General features: G+C 38.8%; 1 protein-coding gene across 3 annotated transcripts in view; it reads left to right on the forward strand.

Annotated features, from left to right (window-relative positions):
• Dock10 (dedicator of cytokinesis 10) overlaps positions 1-18,316 on the forward strand; it is a 194,021-nt gene that overhangs the window by 126,568 nt on the left and 49,137 nt on the right. For all 3 annotated transcript variants that reach the window (XM_028789411.1, XM_028789412.1, XM_028789413.1), the window contains exons 23-30: positions 309-401; positions 855-973; positions 2,978-3,047; positions 6,348-6,461; positions 8,505-8,576; positions 14,575-14,721; positions 15,871-15,954; positions 17,562-17,658. In XM_028789411.1, the coding sequence (XP_028645244.1) occupies positions 309-401; positions 855-973; positions 2,978-3,047; positions 6,348-6,461; positions 8,505-8,576; positions 14,575-14,721; positions 15,871-15,954; positions 17,562-17,658 (796 nt within the window). The remainder of the gene's footprint in view (positions 1-308; positions 402-854; positions 974-2,977; positions 3,048-6,347; positions 6,462-8,504; positions 8,577-14,574; positions 14,722-15,870; positions 15,955-17,561; positions 17,659-18,316) is intronic.

Consider the following 18,316-nt stretch of genomic DNA (forward strand, 5'->3'; position numbering starts at 1 on the left):
AGGGAGGAAGGGAGGGAGGGAGGGAGGGAGGGAGGGAGGGAGGGAGGGAGAATAGAACCCAGCCAGCCATGAGATGCCATGCCCTTGCCAGGGCTATTTGGCCAAAAAAGAGGAGGGAATAGTGAATAAAAAATGTGTTCATGTTCATCCAGAGGGCTGTAGTTCAGATGGGGCCTTTAGATGACCTCTGTTTTTATAGAAGAAGAGGGCTATAACATCTGATTTCATGAGGAGACACTGCTTACAAGTGCTTGCCACTGGCACTGTTTGTGTGCCATCGCAAACTAACATTTCTTTTGCTTTTGCAGGACCCACATGTGAATGCATTTTTCCGTCAGTGCCAAAAAAGAGAAAAAGACATGTCTCAGTCACCTACCTCGAGTTTTGTCCGCGCCTGTAAGGTAACATACCATGCAGGTTCATTGCAGAGTAATGCAGATTCAGTGGTTTTCAGGATAAAAAACAGGCAAAGGAAACCTATTTCCCACTGAATAGCAAGCTAAGATGTGATTATTATTCAGGCCTTTCAAAGACCTTAGAGTTCAGGGGGAAAATTATTTTTACTTCATGGTTTCTACATGATTCTGTTCATATAAAAAGGAAGAGAGGCAAAAATCAGCTTTTTATCCGAAACAAAAATAGTTGAAAATTAATATGTATTTACCATTGCTAATTAAGCATAGAGTACCTTCAACATGACCTATACCATCTGCCACCCAGGTAAAGCAGGGAAGCAAAAGACCAGATGAGGGGGGGGCTAATGTGATCATGTCTCACCCCTGAAAACACCTGCAGACTGTGCTGGACTACCCCTCCTGTTTATCTGTATGCTTCCTCCCGTCATTTCACTGCAGAACTTGCTAAATGTGGACAAGATCCACTCAATCATGAGTTTCCTGCCTATCATCTTGAACCAGCTCTTTAAAATTCTAGTGCAGAACGAGGAAGATGAAATCACTGCAACTGTCACCAGGTATCCATAGCAACACTGGGGGGGGGAGACAGAGTGGGTAGCCTTTGGTCTTACGGAACTCTGATGACATGATTCCAACTAGATAGCCACATATGTGTACGTTTCATGTGAACATGTTTTCAGACATAAGCATTTCTCACACTCTAATCCTTATTTTCTGGTCCCTATCTATTATCATTAGTGGAGGGCTAGATGTTTTTCTTTTGTGTTTTTAAACATTCTATTTTGAGATAACTATAGATTCATAAGTCATTGAAAGGGATAATATTGAAAGAATAAGTGTCCTTGTTACTTACTCTCCCCCATTGGCAACATAGACACACACATATACACACAGATAAATATACAGAGACACACACAGACATAGACATAGAGACACACACAGACACAAACATGAACACATACATACACAGAGATACACATACACACACTCATACACACACAGAGACACACGTATACACACACAGACACACACACATATATACAAAGACACACACATGCAGACACTCCTATCTGTATTTATACAAAATTATACAACGTGTAAACACTTGGCCTTGGCTTTTTTGCTTATCATAGTTTTCTCAAGATTCAGGCTGTCTCTTTGTGACTAGGCAATTTCTTTTCATGGCTGAGAAGTATCATATATAGATCATACCACTGTATGTTTAAGGATTTGTTGAAAGACATCTGAACTTTCCTCCATTTAGGGGCTATACTGAATAAAGTCACTATAAATATTCATGTATAATTCTATATAAACATAGCTCTATATATACTATATAAACTTTACTTCTGACATGGATCCACAGTAATGCAATGGTTGTACAACTTATTACCTGAGTGTTAGATTTTTTCTTTTTAAAAATTGCTAAAATATTTACCAGAATAGTTGTATCATTTTATAGTCCAACAGAAGTTTACAATTGCATCATTTTCTTTCTTTTCTGTTAAATTTGGTCACATCATACTCTTCCAAAATCACTCATGAGTCTAGTCATGAACTCAGAATTTTGCATTTATATTATTTTAAATTAATAATAACCATATAGTTTTTTTTAAAAATGGCCATAGCATTATGGGAAAAAATCAGCCCTAGTGTTGAAATGTTGACTGTATCTTCCCTGCTCATAGATAGATAGATAGATAGATAGATAGATAGATAGATACAGATATACAGATATATATATATATGTGTATACATATATTTCTGTGTGTACATACACATACACACACACTCATACATATTTACGATGAAGGCTTTTAGCCTTGTTTTTAACAAAAACCTCCTCAAGTTCTGAGAAATTAAAAAATCACTATCAGTTCCACAAGCCTCCAGTTCTGGACCCAGATTAAAAATCTCAAATTGTGCCATCATCTAATGTCTCTTTCAGCTGAGTGTGTATGTCAATTTTGACAAGATTATTAAATATTGAAACTTCTAAATCTTTTGTAATTTCTGAGATTGCCCAAAGCTCTCCGACTATGCAGCAACCGTTCATGTTTATATGAAACAGTGTCAATGTACCACTGCCACCTGAAACTCTAGCCCAGCTAATGAGGGAGATATCCAGATTAACCTAATCTTTTTTTCCAAAAATAGGTCTTCTACTCTCAGGTTGGCAGATGAGCCCTTTCAAATGGAATATGATCATTAATCAGAGGCTAATTGGGTACTTAAAAATGATCCCTTTTCCAGGAAGACAATGTCAGCAAGTGCAGAGGCCACACGTGGTACATTTAAGCTCAGACAAAATGTCTCCAGATATTGCATGCTAAGACCTTAGTCCTTGGAATCTTTCTAGTTGGAAATGGCTCCCAGGTGATAGAAATATACCAAGTGCCCTCTACTGGGGAGTGAGGAAGGAATGAGAAGAGTGTGAATTGACTGGTTCATTCATCTGTCCACTCATTCATGAGATACCTCATTTCCAAGCTTTCTAACGTGAAGATAAAGTGCTGTCTGAATACCTTCAGCCAGGTCACTGAACATCCATGCTTTTCCAGGGTTCTGGCTGACATCGTGGCCAAGTGTCATGAGGAGCAACTAGACCATTCCGTCCAGTCGTACATTAAGGTAAGAAGTCACCATTAGGGCCCTGATCATATCTCCTGTGCTGTTGTGGCTTGTCTCATTTCCTGTCAGCACTAAGTGGGAGGTTCTCGCCCTGACATTTGATGGCGCCCACATGGTCAGAACACAAGTTCGCTTTAGTAGAATTTCATTTCTTTTAATTTGATGGGTTAGCTGTATTATTGTTTAAGTGCAAAACTGCTATGTGTGTGTGTAACTGATTATTGATGTGGGAATGGTGGAAAGAAAAGAACAGTGGAGAAAGCTAAAATAGTGCTCCTTTGAAGCTGACATTAGAAATCTATGAAATTTCTGGCCTAATTAAGGAAGACTTCTGCGGGTTTGTTGAATGCTCTATGTTTCTTCTGCAATGTTTTCTTAGCTCTTTTTATTGTTTTTCTCAGGCATTATTTCATTTCCCCAGTTACTGTATATTTGTACCTGCTTCTGGTATGTTGAGTCCTTTATCTTCTGTCATGAACCATTTGTCCATCTCATTGGTGTGCACTGCTTCCTCAGTGTCCCTTGTCAAGTGTCCACTTGGAAGTATTCTGTTCTCATTTTCAGTTGCCTGGAAATTGGTGCCAGTGAACTTGGGATGATGTTTGCACTCTGATAGCTCTGCTCCAAACATCCTTCCACTGAATGCACAAAAGCAACCCAATCCAGACACAAAGACAAGCATCCTAAATTATATTATAAGACATACAAAACTTAAAATCCTATTTTGTCCACACAGACTAGGTCTTTGGAGTTGTTGATTTTTAAAGGAAATACATTCAAGTCATACACTGCACTAAACATAGACTTGTGCATTCTAAAAGTCTGGAAATGTGATTGGAGAAGAACTAGGGCCCTTTGTGCTAGAAACTTCTTTTTAATAACTGGTATAGTAGAAATGTTGCTACAAAAAGAAGTAGCTAGAAATCTCATTCTGGAATGAACCACTCTGAGATTCCACCTCCAGGGATTCCTATCTATGTATTTTCTGCCAGAAATGTTGGATGTCTTCCCCAAGTACCAAACCATGAGTGTATGCTCCTCATTAAAATAGCCTGATTGCTAGAAATGGTCATTTCACAACAACTTCCCTGTGATATAATTTTACCTGCTAGGACTCGACTTCAATTGCTAAAAGCCAATTCCACTACAAATACCCTAAAGAGGGGCATCACTTACTTTGCTGGTGGATTGATGCATGCATGTATTTGCCAGTGGAATTATCTGGAGAGAGTTTATCTTCTTAATACTTACCCTAATTTTCTATTTCAATCCACAAAGAGACCATATAGAATAAAATGATTCCTTAGATCATTGTACTTCATTCCACCAGCTCTATTTCAAGTGTAGCGTCAATGTCTCATTCAAATGGAGTTGCTTAGAAATATATTAAGAACTTCACCTGTTGTGGCTATGTCTACCGTCACCAAGGCCAGAGACCTGTGAGAACCTCAGATGCTCTGACTCTTACTCTGCGGTCCCCTTGGAAATGTATCTTGGAATGAGTTTCATTCTCAACCAAGAAAACATGAAATATCTTGGCAGGACTGTCTCAGTCTGCAGTACAGAAGAGGAGTGGTTTATCTCTTTTGTTCTAAAGTAGTTCAACTCCAGAAATATTCGTAGATGAAATGCCAGTTTGACGATTCCTAAGGATGTTTTAGACTTTATTTTCAAAGAAACAAATACTTCCTAATAATTACAACTACTTTAGAAAAATCCCCAAACTAAGAGATGGGAGACTGGAGCCTGAGGAGTGGCAGTGTCCCGACAAGTGAGCTACAAAAGGAGGTGACTAGAAATCTCAAGGAAGTAGCTAGAAATCGGGAACCTCAGTTTTCTCCTGATACATGAAAGAAGACAGATCAGATGAGGATCCAGCTGTGTGGTTCTGTGATCAGACACTTGCTGAGTTAAATGGGTAACAGCCTGACCTTGAGCTCAGAGTCTGAATTTATTCTTACCATAGATGGGGGGAAGGCATTTAACATATAGATTTATACTAAGTCCCACCCCAAGGAATATTGCTAAAAAAGAAAAAAAAAACCTGATGGGCTGATTCCAAGACATGCTTGTATATCCTCGGGTGGTGTGATAGCCATTGTAATTTATATTTATTCACAAGTAAACGAAACACCATTTCAAGTTCAGTGGTACTAAGTGCTGCTAACTCACTCCATTCACGGTATCAAACTGCACACATACACCATGGCCTTTTCAAAGATGTGCATCTAAGTAGATCTAATTAGATGTCATGCTTCACAAGGGTTTGTAGCACTGTCAATTCTGAGAATCAAGTTTACACTGTAAGAATATTCCAGGGCCGGTTGCAATGAGTTACCCTTCAGGCTAAATAACTGCATTGAGTTAGACAGTTGGTGGTGAGTTTGTCTGCATATGAAGCACAATGCTTAAGGGAAATTAATCACATTTGTTGTAGCTGGTTTTATAAGTCTGTTGGCTTTTTGTCTCCCCTTTGAGAAGAGTCTCAAACCTCAGCCCATTACAATGGTGCTGATGAGAAAGTCCCAAGAAAAGGTTAGAGATCCAAAAGCGAATGTGCCAGTCTCTTGTCTATCTTCCCTCTCAATGGTAGTCTATTTTAAATTGTGAATATCATGAAGGCCATACCTTTTCTTTTCAAACCCAACTCCTAAACAAACTATTGTAAGTCAATATGAAGCATTTTATGTTTTGAAATGTGTGTGTTGATATATGTGTGTTCTTAAAGTATATGAAGAAATAAAAGTATCAGCAATGTGATCTTTGGAGAAAAGGCTAGAAAAGTAGGCAGCATTTGTTATCTTACTGATGGCTGATATTTATCAACCTCTTCATAGCTGTGTCTAGCACAGGATGGTAGAACCTGGGCTTGTGGGGAACTCACCTCTGGAAAGCACCTGCTTCCCCACTTGGCTATTTGAGTGGGTGCTCTACCCTTTCAGGATGAAGAATTGCTACCATGCCACCTGTTGCCAGTGGAAGGAAAGAGAAGGGGAGAGTGTCCTAAGTAGGTGGGTCCAAGCCCTCCATGATTCCTTGAACTTGCTCAGTGGCTCTCTGGCCCTTTCTCTTGATTTCTACAAAAAGAGTGCCAAGAAGAGCTTAGGTGAGCAAGGCCCTACTTCTGCAAAGACCCCAAATAGGCGCAAGTGTGTCCTCTCTTCAATCATCAGGCCTCCACTGACTCCATGACGAAAGTAGACACAAGCAGTTGATTATGAGAAATGAGTTATTTTGTAGGATAACCTTTGAAACATTTTATGGGTAATTAACCTCTTTCACCTTTTGGGTTTTCTTCAGTTCGTATTCAAGACCAGGTCCTACAAAGAGAGAACGATACATGAGGAACTGGCTAAAAATTTGAGTGACCTTTTGAAGTCCAATGATTCAACAATAGTCAAGCATGTTCTAAAGGTAATTCTCTTCATAATAGTGGATAAGTTTGAAAGCAACGGATGCAAGAACTCTTATCACTAGAAGACGAGAGGACTCGCTGATCTCTACAAGTCATTTTCCTTCTAGATTCTGACATAGGTTTCATATCAAAGTTTAATTATATCAAATCATCTAGTAAAGAAGGAGGTCTATAACAAGAGAACAGAGAGGAGTAGGTTACAGCCAAGTGAAGTGCTTTGATCTAAAGGCAGAATAAATTACTCTTAAATATCTAAAACATTCACAAACAGTAAGTACAACACAAAGCTTGGGCAGCTAGTTATAGCAGGAGATGATACTTAGGAAAAAATGGTTTATGGTATATTCACAAGCATATTGACAACAGAGAGTAAATGTGTAACAGCCAGTTTCTGGTCTCAAATTGTACCATGGGTAGGGACGTGAAGAAGAGACCATAGATTAAAAACTCGAAAACTATGTTATGGAACCCTGAATTTAGATGCAAGCATCTTGTCTATTGTCACTTGAAAAGTTCATCCGATCAGATCCAACTCATTGGCAAACATCTTGAAAGGCAATATGACATCATAAGCCATCAACAGAAGTTCACCAAAATCTAATTCTGAGAGACTAAGCAATTTATATTTTAAGCAGCCTTTGAATATAGTCATTTATTCATTTGATATATGTCAGGCATCTACCTTAAAGCAGTCAGACTCATAGGCACTTGGGATATATTAGAGCAACGACTAAAATTCCACGCCCTTAGGAGCTTACATTATACTGGAGGACTATTGAAGTAAATATATATGTATGTATGTATATATATATATATATATATATATATATATATATATATATATGCAAATAGAATGAGAAAATAAGGCACAGAGCAGTTACTAGGGTAGGCAGGTGACGAGAAGGAGAATGGGGTGCTTGAGAAGAAAGCCTGAAGGAGGTCAGAGAGCTGCCCATGGGGACATTAAAGTAGAGTATTGCAGGTGCTGGAAAGGCTTTTACTATTCAGTGAAGCTGTAGCACAGCTCTGTGTCTGGGACAACCAGTGTGGACAAGAATGGGAGGGGTTTAAATGAAGCCAGAGAAACCATGAGCAGCCGAGGATGCCTGTGGACCACCATGGGAGTGGAGAGCATCTGTTGAATTCATAAACAAATGACAAAACATTTGACAGAATGACTAAAAGTGCAGTTTGGGACAAGATAGATGATGGAGGTGGTTTCAGTGTGCCTTGGATTCTTTAAATGGTCCTAGTGGTATGGGCTTCACAAACTCCAGTATCACGAAGACACTTTGATTCCTTTAGTGAAGTGACCCCTTCATTAACCCACATCTACTTTTATACAAGGGACATTACCCTCCTGTCCTTCACCTAAGCCAGTCCCTCAGAATTTAAGGTGGTGTTCTGCAATGGTTGCCACAGCAGTGCACCAGCCAAAAACTAGATGTGGTTCAAATGGCCTCTGGTAGCAGAGCAAACCAGTTCACACTCGTTGGATATGTGATATGGTGATGAGATGTGACTCCATGCTAATGACACTCCATAAATGGGACTCTAAACATAGTGTGTTGAATTTAAATGTCTCAGGAGACAAGGTTAAGAATAGCAATTTTTATGTGGAGTTCAGTGATTTGAAATTAAAATACTTTATTGTGTAAGTATTGGTGGGAAGATGACTAGCACAAAATAGAGAGCCTGACGGCGAGCCTGCCATGAAAGCTTCATTTGAAGTGAAACAGAGTGTCTCACAAATCGCTTTTTCATGAACAGGTGCTCAGAAAGTCATCTCAAGTAAATCGTTGACTTTTTAACCATAATTTCTATATTATTAAAAAAATTGAAATATATGATATGAACAATTACAATTATAACTTTGATAAAGGTTAAGGTAACAGAAAATGTGTTACTTCCCTGGTCCATTTAACTTATTCATTTACTTTAAGATTGAAAAACATTAGTAGCAATATTCTACTGTAAAGATCATAATTGTCATTATGTTACCATAGATTAATAAATCCATCATTGTCTCTTCTTCCCTGCAGCATTCTTGGTTCTTCTTTGCCATTATTCTTAAATCAATGGCACAGCACTTGATTGACACAAACAGAATCCAGGTAAGATCATAGGTAATATAGCAATGCAATATCATCATCCAACAATTACACTAACGAACATGTCCTCATTAGTTCCACATTTATTAGCTGTGTAAAACATTAGCCATTTATGTTAATTGCTTTTTAAGTACAAGAAATGATCGTATATGTCAATAAAGGCCCATTCAGAAGCAGATGTGGAAACAAAAATGACAAATGCAAAAATCTATGGAGGAGACTTAACTCTAAAGGGCAAATGGGACTAGAAATACAAGGTAGACAGGTCTGATCCCTATGAGAGAAAGCAGGAAGGGAAAGGGGGCTGGTTAAAATGAGCCTGGCAGTGAAAAAGCTTTCAGCCTGGCCTATGAGTCATCTGGAAGCAAAGAATGTTCATTGGAATCATTGTGCTCCGCACAGGTCCTCAGCCAGCTCCATCATGAATGGAAGTAGCCGGGGATACTGTGGTTTAACCATGAATGATTGATTGGGTCTTGGATATGGAAGCTTTGTACATGTTTCCATGACTTAAAGAAATGTGTGGGCTTGTGCAGTCCACAGTTATGCCACACTGCACACAACCATGAATCTGCTCCTCCACAGCCCCCATAGGCCCCTCAGAAAATTAGAGTTGGTGTGATTAACTCTACCTCCTGCCATGGCAGCTGGCATTCTCAGAAACCTGCCTACCTGAGCTCACCATCCCCTTCCTCTATAATCTAGGTCTGCTCATCCTAGCTCGCAGCAGGGAAGGGCTTGGTGACCCACCAGAGAGTGTAGCCCACACTCTCTTTCCAGGGTGCTCTGAATCTCTGATAACCTGACTTTACTGCAGCCAGGGCTGCTGCATGTCATCACTCACAGTCACAGTCAGGCAATGAGGACCCAACTGTGAGCACCCAAGGGAATAGCATGAGTTCTCATACATCTCCCATTTAGATGGAGCTATGGGAGAAGCTCTAAGACTCTCCCCTGCCTACTAGCACATCCCGGGGTAGAGTCAGAATAGTATTGCGTGTAATGGATGGCCACGGTAAAGATCACTGACATTGTTATGATGTGCCTTACTAGTGGAGGTTAGACAGTGCCAGAGTTCTCTCTGACATCCCTACAAGAAAGCTCCAAACAATGAGTTCCATGCTCAGTTTTGATCCAAATGTCCTTTTCTTCTATATGAACTTCATATCTGGGACCAGCTAAATGATTATAAATGCTTCTTTGACACACTCATGTACACATACACACACACACACAGACACACACACACAGACACACACACACAGACACACACACACACACACACACAGCATCCATCTAAATGTTACCAGAACTTTAGTCAAAGATCTTCAGTGTCTATAAGTATGCTTAACAGGGTACACATGATAGTGAATTGGGTTTCTGGGTAAGAATGTTATGTAGATCCTCTGTCCCATGATGCTTCAAGTGTGTGACTGTCCCCCTCTCTCTAGCACACATAGCCTTGATAAATGTCCATAAGGCATGTCAGTTACCACCATAGTTCAGCTCCTGTATATTTTATACATGAATTAGTCGACTCTATGGGTCCCCCTGAGTCAAGCTCTTTTGGATGTCCATCTACCTTTAGCATTAACCACAACCCTCTAGCCAAGCACATCACGTAGCCTCAGTCACTAGGGTGACACATTATCTTCATGGATGTTAATGAGTCAGTCTATGACTGCTTCTGCTATAACCAGACACAAGACACCATGAAACATCACAGTGATGGTAGTACCAGCACCTTGTTGGTGGCTTGAGGTCATTGGAGTATTTACTGTGCTTTCCTGTGCAACATCAGGTTCTAATGGGCACAGTGGTCTCAGTTAATAGCAATTCCTATGGGAATACTTTCTGCTATGTCTTTACTCCAGCCTTTATCCTCTGCTACGGTGGCTAAGACAATTACAAATTTGACTTCAGGTGACTTATATCCATTTCTAGGATCTGAAAAACATCAATTCCTATAGAAAGCTACCTATGATTTAATCCCCACATGCTCAAAAAATACCTTCTCCTCTATTAATTGTAGAATATGCCCTTTTATATACTATCCCTTTCATCAAACTGCCTCAGTGGCCAATATTAAATGCTCTTCATCTTGTTTTTGTACGTGCTACCTAGTTTTCATAGCTAATTATGGCATAGTCTCTAGTCTTCTTGGTTAGGCCCAGGAAGCTCTCAGGTTGGGCCTTTCACCAATGAAGAGGTGGGTGAGCTTCCCCGGAGTTTGTCTATTTCCTTCCAAAGCCATGGCTTTGTGGGATCGTCTCTAGTAAGAGAAGAGCTGACTGTTACTGGGAAATAAATAACACTATAAACAGTGAAGGCTAAGGACAAAACACAGGGGCATCAAGTCACCAACCAGAAGGTCCTGCCAGGCCCCAGCACTTGCCAACCATCACCTTGACCTTGGTATGAGGAAATGTTCTCCTGTTCACTCATCGCTGCAGAGTGCATGTCTTCGCCACAGCCCCTACATGTGTGTTTTGGATACATCTGTTTTCCTACTTCTAAAGATAAGAAAGAGCCCCCTGCCCCAAAGGAAGAGGAAAATCTAACATGAGATAAGAATGATTCCTATCTCTGAATTTTACTGTGCTGGAATCAGAAATTGTCTAGATGTTATAATCCCTGTTTTGTCCCTGAAGTGCTAGGTAATAAAAATAACTTTACATATAGATAGAGGCTGGGTTTTTTTTTTCAGCCATACAAGAATGGATTGGACTAACATTCTGCTACAGTTATAATTGATACATATCTTCTCATCTAGGAAGGTCACAGAACAGACTAAGAACAAACCATCTAGACAGCCCCACTGTGGCCAGCAGTTCATCTTTACTGATCCCAGCTTGCTTTTTTGTTACCTGCTTCAACAGTATCCCTCAGACTAATTCCAGCACCTTCCATTTTTCTTATTAGTTTCCATAGAAAAAGTTGTCATCATTTGACACAAATGCATTCATAGTAAAATTCTCCCAAGTGTTTGAGTACTTTCATTTCTCTCTCTTTTAATTATGGAGTCAGTGGCATTCTGCACTTGAGGAGTTTTAGTCATGAACTTCAGGAGCAAGTATGGAGACTCTGAGAGAGTCGGGAGCAATGAGTAATTTGGTCTCCTGAATGCCGTGATGTGGCTTCACAGAGAGTATCCCTGTGTGACTCCTGGTCTTCTTTCTGATTTAGGATCATTCATATTCCTGGGATCTGCTACAGATCTTCACAGCAGGTCCACAGAACTAACTAACCTTCTTTTCCTCCCCATCATTCACTAATTTCCAACAAAGCTCCCAAATGCCCCAGACCTGGGTTGGCCCCTCATGACCTTGGTTGTCTAACAACCCAACCCTTCCTCCTCTCTGCTCCAGATGTGCAGTTTGGGAGTCATCACAATACCCTCCCACCTATCCTTCACCCCAAGCTTTTCTGATATTTATCCAGGGAATAATGGGAATTATTCCGTGTGTGTTTAGCACACCACATGCCTTTGGGTTAAGAGCAGGAATAGACAACAAGGAGAATTTCAATAGAAGGGAAGACAAAAAAAAAAAGAATAACAAAATCTGTGGCATTCACATGTCTCAAAGGACACAATATAAGCTCTGCTGTATGTAGTAAATCTTAGAAATTAACAAGCCCCAAAGAGGAAACTACAAATGTGTTTTACTTATGTGACAAGTGCTTGTTGAGCCAGGGGATGGCCCTGCCAGTAAAGGGCTTTCTGCACAAGCCAAGGGCCCAAGTGTGAGTCCTTGTACCCACATATAAACCCAGATGTGTCCTCATATAGTTGTAATTCCACTGCTGGAAAGTAGAGACTGGTGGATTACCTGGAGCTCATTGGCCAATAGGCATAGCTTAAATAGCAAGCATCAGGTCTCAAAGAGAGATTCTGTCTGTCCCACAAATAAGGACAGCTCCTAAAGAAAAAAGCTGAGATTAATCTCTGACCTCCACTCTTACACACACACACACACACACACACAGCCATATATACCTGTCTATTCCCAACACTCCCCACAGACATAAACACAATAAATAAATAAATGACTATTGTTTTTTGGATAGTAAATTATTTGTCTTTATTGCCCAAGATAAATGGAGAAGAATGTAAAATGGCATATGTGATTTATGAGATTTGATGTTTTTATCAATTTGTATGATTTCAACAATAAATTTTAAATACATACAAAGAATAATGAGGCTTTGAAAATACAAGTGGTGTTACAGAAAGAGAAATAAATGTTGGCTCCAATCTTCCATTATTAAGTCTCCATTTAGAACAAACCCTGTAATAACAGCAGCCCTCGTGGGTTGTATTTCTACAGTATGAAAGGCTGCATGCTTGCAGTTGGAAATTATGTGACTCAATCTAACTCTAATTGTAGTGACAATAATTACTAAAGCCAATTTGCAGAGATGAAAGAGTTCTATTGACCTTATAGGAAAGGCCTATGTGAACCCAAAGAAAGAGCTTAGCTGTCTAAAATTTTTCCCCTTTATAAAGACAACCAAACATGACATAAAATTGTAATAAATGCATTATACAATCTCACATCTAAGCTCTTTTATATCTAGTGTCATAATGATCTTGATATTTCTTGTCTGTTGTACATTCAGGAACCATAGTTTAGGACTGACTAGAACTCATGTTAGAAACTACTTCGGACCAGTACTGATTTTCATCCAGCTATTTGCTTGTTTGTTACAAGTTTTTACATTTTTATTTTTCTAAGTGTACAATGTATATGTGATAGTATGATAGTGTCTAAGTGTGTGTGTGTGTGTGTGTGTGTGTGTGTGTGTGTGTGTGTGCAGGAAAGTATGTGTTTGATAAGTTCTTATGAAGGCCAGAGTTTGACACCAATCACTCTTTGTCTTATGTTTCTTGAGACAGTCTATCACTGAACCTGGAGCTCAGTGATTGGCTACACTGTCTAGCCAGTGAACTCCAAGAATCCACCTGTTTCTCTGCTCCTACTCCCTTGATATTGTTGAAGATGCAAGCCAACATGCCCAGCCATTACAGTTACTCCTGCTTCCAAAGCAGAGAATTTACCAACTGAGCCATCCCCAGGATATTCATTATCATCATATTTCTTTACATTTTGACAGTCATACATGTATGCAATATATTAAAATCACATTCTCCCCTCCCTAGTACTCTTTGTTATCCTCTTTCCTTTCCTTCTGAACCCCTTTTTTCTTCCCATCTAGTCCCCCATAGATCACACCATTAGACAAAATTACGTACTCTCCTCCAGCATCCATTAGCAGTCATTGGCACCTTAGGGACTTAAGTAGACCCATGTAGGCACTCCCTCTGCCCTTGATTGACAGCTTAAGTATCCAATTCTGTATAGGTTCCTGTAGGCACTGTTTGATCACAGTAGCCGTAGCAATGTCATATCTGGATGGCAGCATTCCACAACACTATTCCCAATCCTCCATGATTTAAATTCTTTCCTTACTCTCTTTTGTGATGTTTCCTTGTCCTAGAAAGGGGCCTTGCTATAGAAGATGTCTCTTTTAAGGCTGAACACTCATAGATTTATATTTTTATATTCATTCTAAATTAAAATAAATGACGCTATCTGACTAAATGAATGTTTTAGAATAATATTCATCTTAAAATTAGTATATTTTATTTAAAGTTTAATAGTTACTGCTTGGAAGGCAAAAGGAGGGAATTAATATGAGAGCATAAAATTATTCATGTTTTACTTTGCACAGGTCTATGTGGTTTGAGTATTTGAGATTAACAGTTTTTAATGAAGAAAAAAAGTGTAAATTTACCAGTCAAGCTAGAAGGGAACATTTAGTAAAAACAGTAGAATTATGACCTTGAAACTTAAAAGGCTTGTGAAATTTATTACTGCTTTCAAGTTTTCCAAAGAACTCTTTTGGCTAGCTGTTCTGTAAAGTAAGGTAAGTCTTTCAGTTTGCTCTCCTGGCTTGGAAAGTCATATACCACGTTATGAACAAGACATTCTTTCTTTAGCTTCCCAGAGCTCAAAGATTCCCTGAGTCTTACCAAAGTGAAATAGACAACCTAGTGATGGGCCTGTGTGACCACGTGATTTGGAAATGCAAGGATGCCCTTGAGGAAACCAAAAGGGCGAACCACAGCGTTGCCAGATTCCTTAAGGTACAGCTATGCAAGAGCACTGTTCTGTTCAAGTCCCCTTGACAGTGGCTGCAAGGTATCCTAAATGTCATTAACCTTAATCTTCATGTATAATGAAGTATCAAAACTCCACAGTGAGATGAACACTTCCACTTTTACACCTCTTCTCTTGAAATATGTTTAATATTCATTCAAGCCAAGAGGCTCATTAAAGAAAAATGAAGGTTAGATAAAAAAACGTGCACCTGAGTGTTGCCAACTCATGGTGCTTCTGAATAATTTCAAACAGGAAGCGGAGATGTTGAGAGCAGTCACATTGTGGTGATGTCATTCTCTTGAGGTCGTTGCTGTCTATGTATAAACTTTATGTGGCGGCAACAGAAAATGTCCAAGATGACAACATAAATGGCAATGGTCAAAAAAATAGATTGACAATGAGCACATCCACTAATAATGGCAATGACAACAGATCACATAGACTTCAGGTTCACACATGCACACATATATACAAGAAGTTTGTGAATGGAAAAACTGTATTATAAATGTCCATCATACACACATACTTAAAATTTAATGGCATTTATTGACACAAAAGACAACAAAAGCTTTGGGGGATGATTGTTAAAGGGAGTAGAGAAAAATATAGAACCTGCTCCCTCATAAAAATTGCAGGGTCTCTTCTCTTTGTTCTTCAAATGCATGCTTCCCTGATTAAAATAGAAAACAATCCCCTGGCAAAGGAAACCAATAAGAATGAAGAGAATACTGGCCCACTGTACCATTTTCCATCCCACCCAGAGGTACAGCAGATGGTCTCCACCCAAGCTACTCTGGGATCAGTGTACTAAAAACAGTAATAAGATGTAACCAAGTAATTAAAAAGCAGGCAACTTTGTATATAAAAGGGAAAGTCTAAAATACCTCATTACAAAATTCCAGGCAATATTTTAAACAGTTATTAGGTGCAGGTTTGGAACCTCAAGCACTGATCCTATCTGTAACATCTGAATTAGTTGCTATATTTGGATGGGTGTTCCAACTTACTTTAGAGATTTTTTTTAAACACTTACATAGCATGCTTAGTTGAATATTACTCTGATTCAGTATATAGTCATCTTTCCTAAAGTCTCAAAAGTAAGAAGATTTGACTTTGAAATTATATCTTCTTAGCGCTGCTTTACATTTATGGATCGGGGATTCGTGTTTAAGATGGTGAACAATTACATCAGCATGTTCTCTTCCGGTGAGTTCAAGGTAAGGACCAGGGATGGAAGTAATGTTTGGCCCAATCCTGTGTGATAACTAAGGTAATCTCTGTGTGTATGTGCCTGAAACACTGACCTAGCATCCACTTCATGAGTCATAAAATAAGGTCACTACTATCTGGTTTGGAACTTTTCTTTGTTGACAGAATTTTTATAACTATTTTAATCTCATTGATATGGATATTCAAGTTGTTTATATTCTCATAATTTAATTTTGTTAGACAACATATGGTTAATAACATTCATTTATTCTAGATATCCCAGGGTTATGGTTTTAAATATTCCCTAACAATCTTCTGGACTTCATTGTAGTTTATTACAATACTCTTTTTCTGGTTCTTCTTTCTTTAGTTAGTTTGGATAGGGTATGTCAATCATATTTATCTTTCCAAAGAACCATCTCTTTGGTGGATTCTTTATGTTCTTATTTCATTACTTTCTTCCCTCAGCCTTCATTCTTTTTGGTAACTACTCCTTTCTTTGAGATTTGCACATTCCCCTTTATCTGAGACTTTAAGATGTACATTAAGCTATTATTTGAGATCTTTCTCTTTTTTTTCACAGACACACTCATACCTATAAACTCTATTGTAAAAATAACCTTAGCTGTTTAAAATCCTTTAAATATTTCTTCAAAGACTATCCAGTTGTGTTCCTATGATGCATGAACTGTGAATAATCTCCATTTAAATGTAATTGCACTAGACCTATATATTTTCTAAAGATCAATTGCCATATTCTCAGTGAAGAATAATTAATACGTGTATGTAATTTAATTATACACTTGCTCACATACAAAAGAGCACATCAAATACTATTCTTGTTTGAAATGGCAGTTTTCTGCATTATTGAATGCTGTTGCCAGAAATGGAATTCTATTCTGAGGTAAAAGGATATTTTTTTATATTTTGTGAACTAATATTAGTGTACATAGTATTGACAAGCTAATTCGCTCTTAAAGACTATTGTCTCTCATACATGAGAGTGGATATAAAACTGTTTTGACTGTTAATCATTCCTATGTAAATTATGTTTATCTTAGACCAAGTCTAAATCTGACCAAATCCAAATGTGATGAAAAAACAAAACACCCTTTTGCAAAAACAGGGGAGAAAGGAACTAAATGACAGATGCTAAGAACTAGGGGCCTGTGGAGTTGATGCCACTTCAGATAATATGTACCATTCTCTTCCTTGATGCTGGACCTCACCCGTTTGTAATCACAGTCTTCTCTGGGATTTGAGTTGGAGTCTTGAGAGGGCTCCATTCACATGACGCAGCAGGACTGAACATACAATAAACATATAACATAAGTACAACTGGAGGTCTTCTCATAGAAATGGAATGTGGGATACAGTTGCTCTCTTCCTATAGATTGTCTTGACCTGTGTGCAAATATAACAAATGTGACTACAAGAAGCACTTCTGAGCAAGCAGGCTCCCCTAAACCTAGGAACTACTTGGTGGTCATACAAAATTAACTATTTCTTCTTTGTCATAGTCCAATTGAAGCACATACCTTTCTCATTCTTCTGATTGTTTTTATGAACTTTCTTGATGTGCAAACAATAACCACACCATTTGCTTCTGTTTCAGACTTTATGCCAGTATAAGTTTGATTTCCTTCAGGAAGTTTGTCAACATGAACATTTTATCCCTCTGTGTCTCCCCATAAGATCTGCGAACATTCCAGGTAACAAGTCCCCACATCTTCTTAAGGCCCTGCAAGGCTGGCACTTGTTCTGACTCTGTTCTCCAGTTTCCTTAACCATTCTGTTTGAAGAGTTAACTTGGCTATACAAGCCTAATCATCTGGTAAAAATACAAAAGGATTTGACCCATGTGGTTATGACTACAACATTGTAGTCATTTTTCATTTGAGAGAAAGCCAGCAGAATTTTCAACCTTGTTACTATAAACCAGAGAATTATAACCTAGAATCCTACTAGCTCCTAAAGACAGAGATCCATTGATATTGATACCTAAAGATAGGGAGGAAAAAAATCAGGCGTATAATTCCAGTTGAGACTGTTAATTAGCATGCATAACTGAGTCAGAATGGAGTTCTTCTAAATCAGTCACACAAGGCAAATGGAAAGCCGGAAGAAAGGAAGGAAGGAAGAGAGGGATGAAAGGAGGGAAGGAAGACTGCCTTATAAACTCTTGATACTCCTAGGCCAGAGAGGGGATGAGTCTGGGTACAGAAGTCAGAATGGAGCATGTTTCATTTACAAAATTTGATATGCATCATTACATTTAAAGACTGCAATAAAATGTTCATTTTGTAAATTTGGAACCTGTGTCTGTGTGTGTGTGTGTGTGTGTGTGTGTGTGTGTGTGTGTGTGTGTGT

Source organism: Grammomys surdaster, unplaced genomic scaffold (assembly GCF_004785775.1).
Source record: "Grammomys surdaster isolate TR1022 unplaced genomic scaffold, NIH_TR_1.0 125833, whole genome shotgun sequence".
In the NCBI taxonomy this organism is placed as follows: domain Eukaryota; kingdom Metazoa; phylum Chordata; class Mammalia; order Rodentia; family Muridae; genus Grammomys; species Grammomys surdaster.